Source organism: Carettochelys insculpta, chromosome 8, assembly GCF_033958435.1.
Source record: "Carettochelys insculpta isolate YL-2023 chromosome 8, ASM3395843v1, whole genome shotgun sequence".
NCBI lineage: Eukaryota > Metazoa > Chordata > Testudines > Carettochelyidae > Carettochelys > Carettochelys insculpta.
The window spans coordinates 38,366,594-38,380,499 of record NC_134144.1 but is presented as its reverse complement, the minus strand read 5'-3'; the positions used below and the strand labels follow the sequence as shown (position 1 = coordinate 38,380,499).

At 40.8% G+C, this 13,906-nt stretch overlaps 1 protein-coding gene across 1 annotated transcript in view; it reads right to left on the bottom strand.

Annotated features, from left to right (window-relative positions):
- The window catches only part of STK39 (serine/threonine kinase 39), a 179,206-nt gene that overhangs the window by 118,491 nt on the left and 46,809 nt on the right, over nucleotides 1-13,906 (bottom strand). Inside the window, exons 3-6 of the mRNA XM_075000805.1 lie at nucleotides 12,039-12,147; nucleotides 10,294-10,435; nucleotides 7,982-8,037; nucleotides 1,081-1,190 (exon numbers count right to left, since the gene is read on the bottom strand). Of these exons, the coding sequence (XP_074856906.1) occupies nucleotides 1,081-1,190; nucleotides 7,982-8,037; nucleotides 10,294-10,435; nucleotides 12,039-12,147 (417 nt within the window). The remainder of the gene's footprint in view (nucleotides 1-1,080; nucleotides 1,191-7,981; nucleotides 8,038-10,293; nucleotides 10,436-12,038; nucleotides 12,148-13,906) is intronic.

Here is a 13,906-nt window from a genome sequence, read left to right as displayed (position 1 = left end):
ATGGGTCCCATCCAGAGCCCCGAAGCAATTTGGGAAGCCCAGGCTGGCAAACCCTGTGATGGCAGCATCCGGGTCCCCGAGCCGCATGAGCCTGTGGAGGAGCAGGGTGTTGATGGCGCGGATGACCTGCAGGGGAAGGACATGGGAGAACACCAGTGAGGGGTGTGCAGGGTGTGTCTGGCCCTCCCCCCCCAGGGCTGCCCCCCCGCCCGTGGGTCCTCTTACCTCCATGAGGACAGCCCCGACGGTGGCCTTGCCCATGTCAAACTGCTGCCCCACGGATCGGTAGCTGTCTGGAGTGGCCAGCTTTCAGACAGCGATGCTGACCCGTTTCAACGCTGAGGGCACGCTGCATGAAGGTGTGCTGGTGCCTCAGTGCTAGGGTGAGCCACTGGCAGAGCTCCAGGAATGTCTGCCAGCTCATGCGAAAGTTCTGGAGCCAGAGGTCATTGTCGCACTCGCTGAGCACCAGCTGCTCCCACCAGTCGGTGCTCGTGGGGCAGCTCCACAGCCAGCGGCATGTGCGGTGGGGGGTGGGCAGAGGCCAGCAGGGTCTGGGGCTGCTTCCTCCTCCCCTGGGGGCAGCTCCTCTTCTTCTGTGAGTAGAAGGTGATCAGCTGCCTCCTGCATAGCATTGAGCAGGGCAAGCACTGCTCCTGCAGGGGCAGCTGTGTGGACCTCTGGCTGCTGCTGCTGCTGGAGGTCCATACTGCTTCGCCAAGGTGTGCGTGCGCCTGTGGCTCTGCAGACCGCGTGCTGGCAGGCTGAGTGTGTCTGGGAGGGGCCCTTTAAAGGGAGTGGCTAGCTGTTACCCCGGAAGTGCTAGTCCGCCCTGTGACCCTGTCTGCAGCTGTTCCTGGCACCCTTATTTCGATGTGGGCCACTTTGGCGTGTAGACGCTCCCCTGCAGCGCCTACTACATTGAACGTCGACGGCACCAGCCCTGGAGGACGTGTAGATGCTATTCATCGAAATAGCTTATTTCGATTTCGCTACATCGAAATAAGCTATTTCGATGTAGCATTCACGTGTAGACGTAGCTCATAAGATACAAGTGCATTTCATTAGCCATAAAGATACCTGTTCCATGACTTCAGGTGCCATCCAACATGGGGTACCTACAAAGGTTTTTCTTACTTTGTTACGGGTAACATCACCTCCTGTCGCTAAAAATGCGCTAACACCAAAATCTGGAACACACACACAAAAAAAATAAAAAAGTTAATAAGCTTCTCTTCTTCCCTTTAGCAAAACAGAAATCCAATTATAAAGTCTTTTGTATAACTATATTCAGCTGCAGATGACCTGTTCACAGCTGGCAAAACTACACAAAAAAATGTTAGAAACAGAACAACAGGCCTGATCAAACTCTGTTCATGTTCTTCTGATACAGCCATCTTAATAAGAAAAAAGTTAAAAACAAGCACGACATACACTCAGCATGGAGAATTTACTATCATGGGATATTGTGAAGGCTAGAAATAACAGCAGTTTAAAAAAAATTGCATAAGTTCATGTAGAATAAGTCTATCAAAGGATATGAATGTGTGCGGGTCCACGTTTGGGTCAGTCATGTCTCAAATAGAGACGTAGACTCCAAGACAGTCAGGGACACGTGCTTCAGGTGCCCTAAACTTTCAAATGCCAGCAGATAGGCCTGGACAACATTTTGAAATCACTCAAAAATTGCTCTGTTGGTTCCCACTGAAGCATTTCGCATTGCCCACTGATCTAGACAGACCATTGGTCTGATCCAGTATGGTAATTCTTAGCTTAAAGGACTGCAGTGTTTCCAAGTGGCCTGGCAATTTTTGGGCATATGAAGAGTATTAGGTTGAATTCCATTTCCTTCCAAGGGAAATTGAACCACCAAGTTTTCAAATTTGAATGATTTGATAATTGCTCGCTACTTCATACTTTTTCTGGGCTTGTTGATTTAGGTCTTGTTCATTTTTTATTAAAGTAAAAAAGAAAATAAATGTTCCTCCGCAAAGACCTCTGGAGATCACAATCAAGAAATTAATTAAAACTCATGAATGAAATTAGGCAACATGGGCAAGAAAAAAAAGCTGTATTCTTGGTCAGAAACCATCTACAACAGAACACAGACATCATTCTTTCTGCTGTATTATTGTTTTTTCCCCAGAAGCATTTCGGAAATCAGTGCAACATCTGATGCTCTTAGACTGGAGTGCAGAATTCTGTACCTGAACATACTCTGCAACCCGACACCATTTTCAAACAGAGAACATTAATGGGTTTGTCGCCACCAAGACCTTTGCCTCTTGTGCACTCTCCTTTTTAAGCAAGCCCAAATCTTAACTAGCATTGACAATTTTTTTTTTTTAATTGAGTCAGGTTGCTTGAGTGGACTCCTTAATTCAACAGTTTATTCATACATGAACCCAGTCTTCTCAGAATTGGCTGTGCATTAGGAATGCCTGTTCTTTGGTAACAGCACAGCTAAAGCAGGTCTCAATCTGAGACCTTACTGGACCCACTCACCTTCATTTCCCCACGGACCACAACAGAGATCAACATTTAGGATTTGGCCTTTGTCTTAAAAATGGGATTAGAGTTTGGCCCTTGATACTTTGTCATCACTCTCAACAAAACCATTATCAAGTGTACATCTACTAAGTACATTATAAGTAGATTATCTTTTTTGGTTTCTTCCAGTGCCTATGTCTACACTACAGCGATCTGTCAACAGAAGTCACCGCCAGAAGAGATCTTCTGACAAAACTTCTGTCAGAGTGCAACCACACACAAAAGTAGATTGAAAAGTGCCTACCCCTCTCCTCGACAGAGCAGCCAACCAGAAGCATAGTAAAGAGGGCTACCTGATGACCCAGAAGCCCTGTCTGTCGACAGAAGGGCCCCCGGAGCATCCACACAGCTTTTTGTCAGATTCTGCCAAGAAAGGTGTTCTACTTTGTGGGGGAGAAGCAGAAGGCTGTCAACAAAATGCAGAGTTTTGTCAACAAAACACATTTTGTGAGTGGATGTGCCACGAGTTTTGTTGATAAAACCCTGGTTTTGTCAGTAAAACTCTAGTGTAGACATAGGCTAGGTCTTTAAAAACAGTAGGAAAAAAAAAACCCACAATGCACATAAGTTTGCCATCTTAAAAAATATACTTTCAGGGACCTGATTTGCAACTTGTTCAGTAAGGATTAAGCCAAGATCCTTGAAAATCTGGGCCTGTGGCATGAAGCACTTGTTTTATATAAGTTAGGAGTTATTGCTTTGTGACTTGACAATATTCTCTAATGGGTAACAACATCTGAACAGTATCTTTCTGTCTAGCCAGACAACTCTGCACCAAGTACTAAAATTAACATTAAGAATTGGGAGTGGGAAGAATGCTGTTATTAACTACAGGTTGAACCTCTCTATTCTGCCATCCTTGGGACCCGACTGGTGCCAAATGGGAGAATTTACCAGACCACGGGAAGTCAATATTGTCTAGCAGCATTACCAACACTTCCACTGCTTACTGGGCTCTTAGAAGATATTTACAGGTAAATTGCAGGAAAATAACAGTACTGAACACAGAGTCAGAACTGGTGGCTGTAAACAAACTTTATGGGACCACAGGAAACTTGGCCACACCAATTATAAGGGGCCATCCAACTAATCAAAATCATGCGGGTCTAGAGAAGTTGCTGGGTGAAAGAGTGCCATTCTAGACAGGTTCAACCTGCAGTTATTTATCTTTCCATTCAAGTTTATTCATCAGATTTTAATGAAGCAACTTATGTAGATGACAGCTGGTTTTAATTTTGTTTTTCAGACCACATTTGTTAGGTCTTCAAGCTCTTGCATCACGTTTTCTTTATATGCATCTATTTGTATTTACTGCCTCTTACTAATACATTTTATATTTTGCAAGGTACTACAAATGACAAAAGCAAGAGATAAAAGACTCAGAAAAATAAGCTTGATGATAATCACCCAAATACTCCTGAACAGATAAACATTTATTCTGTATTTTATGTCTTCACAGATATGAAGGACTTTCAAATACTTATTACTCTAACAGGAGACTGCAATGTTTGTCAAGTCATATATAGATGAGAAACAAGAATAGAAGTCAGGATAACATAAGTGTTCCTTCACCAAGTAGCTTCATATCCTAGAGGTAGGTCCTTCAAAAACATACAGGATGTTTATTCAAAGGTTCAGAGAGCTTTGACTTCCCCTCTCCTAGACCAATACCACGTCTTTAGTGTTGACATTCTCCCGTCTTGTTAAACCTCTTCACCAAATGGGAAAAGGGAAGTGGGCAAAACCAAAGAAGTTAAATAGCAAACAGTGTTACACACTCATGGTAAAAGACAGTGACCATGTATAAGCAGCTAGCAAAAACAAGAGGTTAAACTATTGGTGTTTATAAAGCCTCTTAGGAGTCTTGTGAGTGGAAGGAGTAGTGGTTTTGGGACAGCCTCATACAGAAAGTAAGCAGCCAGGTTTTCCAAGGTTAAATGACTTAAGAGGAATCCATTTTCAAAACTGTTCATGACCCAGAGTCTCCATGAGTACAGTACCAGGAGAAAGTCAACAGGCATTACGCTCGTGTGCCCAAGTCGCTTGGAAGAGACAAATCTTTTGAAATATTTATTCTGGGGGGGTGGGGAACAGATTGAATGTGACCTGTGTTACACAGGAAAATAATTCAGCAGTATTAGTCTACTGCTTCAGGAACTATTGCCTACATGGCACAATTTGTTTGTCTCAAGTCATGGGAGCCTCAGACCTAGGATAGCAGGAGTGACAGAAGTCAGGACTGAGATGTACTGGTACAAAAATGTAGGATGATTTTTGTATATTATGCACATGCATGCTATCATGTGCACCAGACAAGGTTTTTGCTTTAAAAGGGAAGGACTTTCATCAAGTTTCAGGATATTCCTTTAGAAGGCTATAACCTCCGGATTAAGTTTAGTAATCAAGAGCCAAACCTACTTTATATACCCTCTTGCAAAGCGAGAAAAGAATTGTTAGTTTTTATTATATAGCAGGTGACAGGATAGTGTCACCAGTATTAAGTCAGTACTTGCCAACTTTTACTACCCTGGGATATTCAAGGATATGCCATCCTCATCCCTCCCCCACCAGATTCAGAGAAGTTATTCTGTAGTAAAATGCTGGTGAATGTAGACTTTGTCACGTCTATTGTACCCAGAGAGCTAAACTATGTTGTTCTGGCTGATATTTAATTTTTAAAACGTTTTTCTTTCTAATAAAGATGGACCCCTTCACAACGTTCTGCATGACCCTGCTACCTTTCCCAGATTTAAAATTCAAATTTAGAGGGAGTAGGGCATAGAAGTGCCTCATTTTAAAATGTGTGAAAAGATGCAGCCTCAAGAGAATCCGGAAAAGGTCTGGTTAGACACAATCTGTTCTGTGGTCATTCACAGCCACGTCAGGGAACGATGGAAGAACTGCCTGGTGACATTTAAGGGTTCTGCCCTCAGAGCCCCACAAGCAGCGCAAATTAAAGACCTTCTCCCTAGCTTACTGAAGCTTCATGTTCTTTAAGATTACATCAGAACCATCACTTTTACTGACTAAAGTAAAAGCTTCACCCAGTAACCCATCCCATTTTCAGCTCTCCCCTCAGACTCTAAGGATTTTTCATTAGTGGATGCTCTTTAAAGGAATGGAACCAGAAGAGAAGGTACTTATTTCAAGGTCTTTTTATATTCTCCATGCAAGTCAAGCTTAGTAGGCTGAACCACGGATGGAGTACCAGTTACCTCTTGGATGAGGCACCAGAGGTTACAGTCTTATTGGTATTTAATAAGCCATAGGACTGTGTGCTAGTAATGATTTTAGAGCCATTTAAGCAAGGATAGGCTAAAATAGCCTTCCACTTACTAAAAAGGAGAAGTGAAAGAGGAAAAATAAGTTGTTGCCACACACACCCTTTTTTTTAAAAAAAATTAATTCCAGCCATACAACAACAAGTTTGCTAAACCCCCATAGTCAACTGTGCTCTGGTTTCCCAGGGTCTGTGGTTAGACAGCTCTTGTCTGCACTTCAATTTCTTTGAAGATTCCAGTGGACTGAGCCTGCTTAAATATTAATACCCTTCTAAGTCCCTACAGATTCTGTTTCTCATTTGTCATTCACAAATGAATGCCAAAATTTGTTAGCTTTAGCATTTTGCAAAAATACTGAAGGGCAATTATACTGTCAAATATCATTCCTTACAACATTTAACAGACAATAAACCACTTTGTATAATTTTCATTTTGATCCGGGCTTTATTATGCAAAGCAGCAAGTACTGTGGCTAGGAATGAATCCTTTAATTATAGTAATCAGTTATAATAGTTAACAAAGGGAGACATAAAAAGTATTCAACGAAAAGAATTTTTTGATTGTGTTCTTTTAGGACTTTTTTCTTTCAAAGTACACACAAACTGAAAATACAGAATACTCAAGTTGAAAAAATATTTTTTTAAACAGACAGTAAAAAAAATCAAAATTGAAAATATTTAAGGAGCTTAGAGTCATCATTCTGCAAAACTGTTTTCAGTTACTGCTGGATTGATAGCAAATCACATTAGAAGAATTACCCAAACCAATAAGGACTCGCAGAGATAGGTCAGACCTAATTATTCTCCTCAGGTGAAGATGTGGAATAGCCTTCTATCAAGGGAGAGTGTGCCATGAAAACAACATGCCACAAGATACATGCCATATGTCCATGGAGTCCTAGAGAGTGTCCTGAATTCTGCACATACTGCATGACTTCACAGCATAGTGAAGGGGCAGATGACAGAAATGATTACAGGGATACTAACCAGAGTACTGTCCAAAGGGACATAACAGTAATTTTGGCAAGAAACATGCTTTTACTTGTAAGAAGGACTGCATGACCTTCTTCAGAAGAAACGTACAATCAGAGTATCTGAAATTAACAGATCAACTGAGAAGCCACAGCATCTCAGAATTTGCTCAGTATTCCCACACTTGAAGCCACATGATGTCAGTACAGTGATAAGTCTACCCCATTATTTTCTTAGATTTCTATTAAACACTATTAAGAAAAAGCAACTGTACATTTAATTTCCCACATATTTTAATACTAGACATCTTTTGAAAAAACGCAAAACCTCCACATTTAACTTCTATGTAATTCAAAGATAATTTCTGCTCACAAACTAAAAACCAACAGTATTCTGACTAGAGATTTATTCTTTATGGCTAATCTACAAATAGCTTCTGCTCCATTCGTTCGTTCTTTAATACCCTGCTAGACTTCTATTTAAAAACAAAACCATGCAAACCAGAGCATGGCCCAAGTTTCTTCTAAACTTAGGCAACCTAGTGGAAAGCAATCATGAAAATTAATATAGACTACCACTAAGAAAGTATGTGTTTTATAATCTAAATTTTACAAGGCCTTGGAGATTATTGTAGCATCCATCGTGGATGAAAGGGAAGTATTTTCTCCTAAACAAACCTCCACACATCTTCAAGAAGAGTCTTGAACCATGGCCATGCAAAAAACATCTCCACTGTATTTTAGTTTTAATTTTAAAAAGTCACCATATTAGGATACTATACAGAAATACAGTTCATGATATAATGCAGTGGACATCAACATGAATAGCTAAGTCTGGGTAACAAGTTTTCTCATGCATGTGAGAGAGTTACAAGATGCTGAGGGGAAAATAAAGAGGTTTTTGGACACAGTTAATGTGGCTTGTAAGGCAGCTATGGTATAAACTGCTCAGATACTTTATTGTTGCTTTGGAAACCATGTGGTCTCAAACTGGACTACTGCATCACATTTTTCAGCTGAAATGCCCACTTTATCAAGTTGGAAGCCCAAGAGGTAGAGCAGCTTTTGAGATTCCCTGCCCCTTCCCCCCACACACACACTGGAAATGCTGTCACTTAACCTGAATTAGCTTCATTTCCATTTTCTCTTGGCTATTAGACTTCAAAATCACCATCATTACCTGCTATTTGTACTGAGCCATCTTCACCCAAAAGGATATTGCCAGCTTTCAAATCCCTGTAAAGCACAAAGTGAGAAGAGTTAACTTTCTGAATAAATTTCATAATATATAATAATAGACATTTCACAGAAAGATTCATAAGACAAATATAAAATTGGTAACTCAAAGCATGCTGATTATCACAAGCAACAGCACTTAAAATAAAAGTGGGCGGCAACCTTGTTAGTTTATAAAACAAAACGATTAGATGGAAAGAACTGAACTTCTTTCACAGAGTCTCAGGGCAGAAGGAACCATTTAAGTTCACGTCTGGGGTATGAAATATCAAATTTCACACGAGTACCCCCATATGGAGCCCAATGACTTTAGACGGAAGCATTTCAATACTCATGAAACTGAAGTTGTATGCTACAGGTGGAGAACAGGAGAGCAACAGTAGAAAAGTGATTGAGACAGCCCCAGAGGATTCTAAGTAGACAAGCTCACACCCCCATGCTGTAGCAGAAGGCAAAAAACACCTTCAAAATGGCCTCTCTGACTTGAGGGAAAATTCCTTCCCATTCCAAAATCTGGAGATACACCAGCTGAAGCATGAGGCTACACAGGATTGGGCATTTTTAAGACAGATACACACTCCTTTAAACTGCATAGATTACCCATTCCTTTCAGTAAACCTACAGGAAAAAATTAAGAATCTCAGTAGATCATTTTCCTAGGGTCTACTGCAAAGAATTACTGTTTGCCATCACTGACTAATTCTTCACTCATTGCTATATTTTAAAAAGGAAGCAAAAAGTGGTGAACGAAAACACTCTTGCCATTTTCAAAGTAGCAGCTTCAGGTTTCATGTTTTTTATTTTAGTGTCTACTCCGGAAATCAGATCAATAGCAATCCATTTAGGCACAGAAAATTGTAAGAGATACCGCTCTAAACAATGCTACCATGCTGCTACTGTATAGATTAAGAAAATTGTTTCTCAACTCCGTCTTCTAATGAAACAAACAAATTAGAGTTTGTGGCACACCCTCTGAATGTCCAGATTGGAATTCAAAGACATCTAGGTTCCAGGTGAGAAAAATATTTCTTTATTTGACAAAAGGTGGCTTATTTGTTAAAAAAGCAGTTTGAAGTGAAACATGCTATGTAAGTGCAACAAACAAATATTGCATTGGGTCTGCGCTGTACTTGTTTTAGGACATTTATTTACAGTAATAATTTGTCAGCTTTTGAAAATTTTTTAAGACATTACTAGATGAAGCAAAGAAGCTGTTACTTAAGTGTCTTTTTCAAAGCCAACATTATGTTAACCAGTAATACCCATGAGGTCAACATATAGGTCGCATCTACAATAGCCCCTTCCTTTTGGAAGGGGCATGGCAATGAGAGAGTTGGCAAGATGCCAATGAGGCACCTACCATGAATATGCAGCACCTCATTAGCATAATGGTGGCCACACTTTATTCAAAAGCACTGCTTTTCAATCACACACCACCCAGGTAGAAGGGGCTTTCGAAGTCTGTGGGGGGTCCTTTCAAAAGGCCCCCAGCTTTTATTTGGTTTTAGGAAGAAGGGGCTTTTGAAGCCCTGGGGGTCCTTTCGAAAGGCCCGTCTACATGGGCGGTGCCTCATTAGCATCTTCCCAACTCGCTCATTACCATACGCCTTGCAAAAGGAAGGGACTAGTGTAGACATAGCCATAGAGTTTGATGCACCAAAACACACCAAGTCAGACCGGTATATAGCAGTCATAGATTAGCCTGTGAGAATGGAAGAAATATAACAGTACATGTAATCTATACCTTAGGAATGTGAGGGGAGGGAGGGAGTTGAAGAAATGGGCATTCACTAAGACACAAAATGTTTTTTTTAAGTCCAAAGGTGTTCATGGGTCCTTCAGAAACTGGGTTTATATTAAGACAGAGGAACACACGCTCCAAAAAACTAAACACTGATTCATAGTTATGAAGGCAAAAAATATTTGCTAGCAGGCTCAAATCAAGCCTCCATTGTACTACACACCATGCAAATACAACAAAAAGAGGGTTAAAGCCCCAGAGACATTTCAATGTATGTAGAACAGGTACACCATACAAGATAGTAGTTATTCAGTGTCTGATGCACTTTGACTGGCTTAGCAGTGCTATATCCCACCAAGAATTACTGGATGTAGTCCTTTAACCCTTGGAGAAAAGCAAAAAATGAATTCTTCTAACCAACCTATTAGGACTGATCAATGTCAGCCACAGTGAAGACTACATTGAAAACTACTGATGCAAGCTAAGACTACAATTCACTGTATACAACCTCCTACCTGTGTATTTGTCCGTTCCTATGCAGATAATCTAAGCCTTCCAAAACTTCTTTAAGAATAGTTGCTATTATAGCTTCTTCAAGGACACCATTCTTGTGTTCCCCTCTGTTGACGATATATTTTATTATATCCAGCATTGAACCTAAATTGAAAAGCCAGATTTCCATGGGGGCAGGGTGGAGGAAAAGGAAAACAAAGTCAAACAACCTGCTTGAGCAGTCTTAACACAGAGTAATTCTTGAGCTATCAAATATCTGGCCTGTATTAGTTTCTACATTTTAATATTTATGATTCTTTATGCTGCTTCAATTTAAATATCTTTGCTTGCACAGAGACCAGCAACTACTATTTGAATAAAGCGCACAGGTTGCTCAAAAAACAAAACAAAAATCAATTTGTTTCGGAAAAAACCTGGACGTTCAACTTGAAATTAAGTAGTCCTACTCACTTAACTATCTTTGAAAGTTTAAGTACTTTTAAAAAAAAAAACACAGACCAGAATGTGGTTTTTCCTGCCCTCAAGTTTACAGTCTAAGGTCCCAATTCTTCACTCTATCTCTACGTGGGCCAGATCCTATGCCTGTGAAAATCCAGCTGCAGGACTAGAGATGAAAACCATGCACAGTAATGAAAAAGCACTAAAGAGAGCATGGCACCTTGAGCATATGCAGAAGGACGTATCACTTTTCAAAACAAAGCTTTTGTTTTTAATTAATGTCACAGTTTTCAATAGCAACATTGTCTCTTCAGCTTGGCATTTCCTGATAGAAACTAGCTCAATTGAGCTTTATTGTGTCTTCAGCTGCTCTAATCATTAATTGTTGGCCAAAGATATTAAACTATTATTGCTCAAATATTTTCTCCATTTCGGTGAAGCCCAAATAACAAACATATTTTAGGCAGTTTTTACAGATTTGTTTTCTGACCACAGAGGAGCAATTGCAGGTTGAATCTCTCTAGTTCATCACTCTCTCATCTGGCAACAGCTGTCACCCAGCATAACTTTAGTTAGCCGGACGATAACTTGTCATGGGAAGGGTCAAGTTTCCCATGGTCCCATAAATTTTGTATACAGGCATGATTTACCCATACATGTCTTCTAAGAACCCAGTAAGCAGGGGAAGTGTTGGCAATACTGCTAGACAACACTGACCTCCCGTGATTCACCAAATTCTCTCATTCGGCTCCAGTCAGGTCCCAAGGGTGCTGGACTAGAGTGGTTCAACCTACTGTATCTGTTGCCATCAGAATAGTTCTTGGAGAACATTTAGTAATGTAATAGGATACAGTAAGTTATTTGCAAGCAAGGAAAAAATTGGCTTCCCAACTGCACACTCTTGGAGTCTTTTATCCTCCCAGAGATTACTATGATTAAATTTTCATATTGCCTGTAATAATCGTGCAAGCTGAGGGAATTTTTTTAAACATGCAGTCAAAAATAAAATAGTCCTTCCCCCGGTAAGAGACGGGATGAGAGAATTGTGACCCACGGTGCTTTTGTTTACTCTGACTACAGCTGGCAAAAGAGCTTGCTTTTCTCACGCAGCCTAAATAACATACATTAAAAAGCAGCATTCCTGCTACACCAGTCAGTCAGTCTGTGGCTTCCAAGGTATATTCCCCCACTTCCTCTTCTCTGCAAAATGTGGTTATTTGGATTAGATGAAGGAATTCAAAGGATAAGCATGTATAAATTACAATATCTTGAAGTTAAACTCAAGCAAAAAATAAAATCAGTATCTTACCTCCACTTAATAATTTCATAACCAGCCAGAGTTCATCCTTAACCACAAAAGAGGTGTAATAGGTCACTATATTGGGATGATTGCATTGACTCATGGCTTGAATTTCTTTCTACAAGAAAAGGAAAAGATGGCAGTCTGGAAAGTTTGTTACAGCAAAACGAAACTATCATTTTGTATTGTTAACAACATCCCAAGTGAAATACTAAAGTAGAATAGTTTATACACACATTTATGATTTACACATCTCTAGGGCAACCAAACCGGTTGGAGAATTTTAAAGAGGCCAGCCTGGGTGCGGGGGTCAATACCATGATGCCACTCTTTTCTGGAGGGTAGGATGTGTTAAAGTCACAATCTCACAGGAAGTGATGGTGGACAATCTATGGTAGAAGGCATGGGAGCAAATCACAGAAGAACATAGGAATAGAACAGCATGCAATTTGAAATTAAAAAAGAGAGAACAAATCTGCTGCAGAATAAGGCACCTGCAACCTCCCAGGCTTTTCTTAAAGAGCACTTGGCAGCATGGAGAAAACTGATTCAAGGAAACACTAGACAGAGAAGAGGAGTGGTAAAAGTGGAGTGAAGTGTGGGGTTCAAGATAGAGACTGACAAAGAGTAAAGTAAGCGGAGTAAGAAGGCCGACAACTAAAAATCAGAGAAAATGACAGACTAATTTTTCATCAGCAATAACCAGATGACATGGCCAGAAGCAGCAGCAGCCCTACCAAGTCATACGGTCTTCAGTAGAAACAGAGAGGTAGCTGTGTTAGTCTGTACTCTAACAACAAAAAACATTTGTTTGCATTCAGGAAGGTAACTGGAATTTTAAGCTACAAGGCCATCTTTTCCAAGGTTATTTTCTGATGTGTAACTTTCCATTCTAAGGATTATTTCTTACAGTGCTTCTAGACAGTTACGCACTGGAGCTAATTCTGTTCTTTAGAAAACATGAAAACACATTGTCTAGCTTATGTCTGGCTCCCACACTTCATTTCAGACAATATGAAGTCCCCAGTGATATGTCTCAGGCCAAACCCTCCCTTCTTGTGCCCACAGTGCAACTGTGCTAACTTAGGCTCAGACCTAGAGCCTTACTACCGTCCAGGGCTAGGCGGCCTGAGCTCAAGCCTTGCCAGGATTTAGCGTCTACGTCCTATTGCTTTGCAGTGCAGGCACAGCCCCATTTAACTTGTGTCCCACAAGTCATCCAAATGTATCTGACAATTTCATGGGATAGAGAGGAGTAAGAAAGCTGTCCCAACAATTTGCAATCCACATTACTGGAAGACGAAGCCTCCACTCCTGCACCGCAGTCAATGGAAACAGCTCAGGTCAGTATTAACCCGTTCTCTTCTGATCATGGATCTGCAAGCACATCATCAGGGAGCCTCCAGTGATTGCAATGATTTTGGTAGGCCATGCAAACGTTCTGTAATTTGAAGGGCAGGCAGTAAAGTTTTCCCACAGTGCACCATAGTTCTAATGCTAGAATGGCCACATCTAGGGGGTGAGCAAGAGATCATATCTGGGATAAGGTTACCTTGACTCAGGTCTGTGCACTGTAACGAGGACACTTAGCACACTAGATTCAAGCACTGATCGGGGGGGCGGAGGGAGAAGAGTCTTACACAGAATTTAAATACAATGTTGAGTCCAGCCCAGAGCTCCCCGATGTGGATCAACAGACTCAATTCCCACTAGCCCTAGTCCTACATTGCAGTGTGTACATACCCTAAAGAGAAGAAAACAAAATGGCCAAGTAATTCCACTGTGACTCACATTTCTCCTTTAGTCACAAATGAACAATATTTTTGTTCACTGTTGTATGTTGTTGCTACAGGCTGTGAAATAGCTGCTGTTGTCTC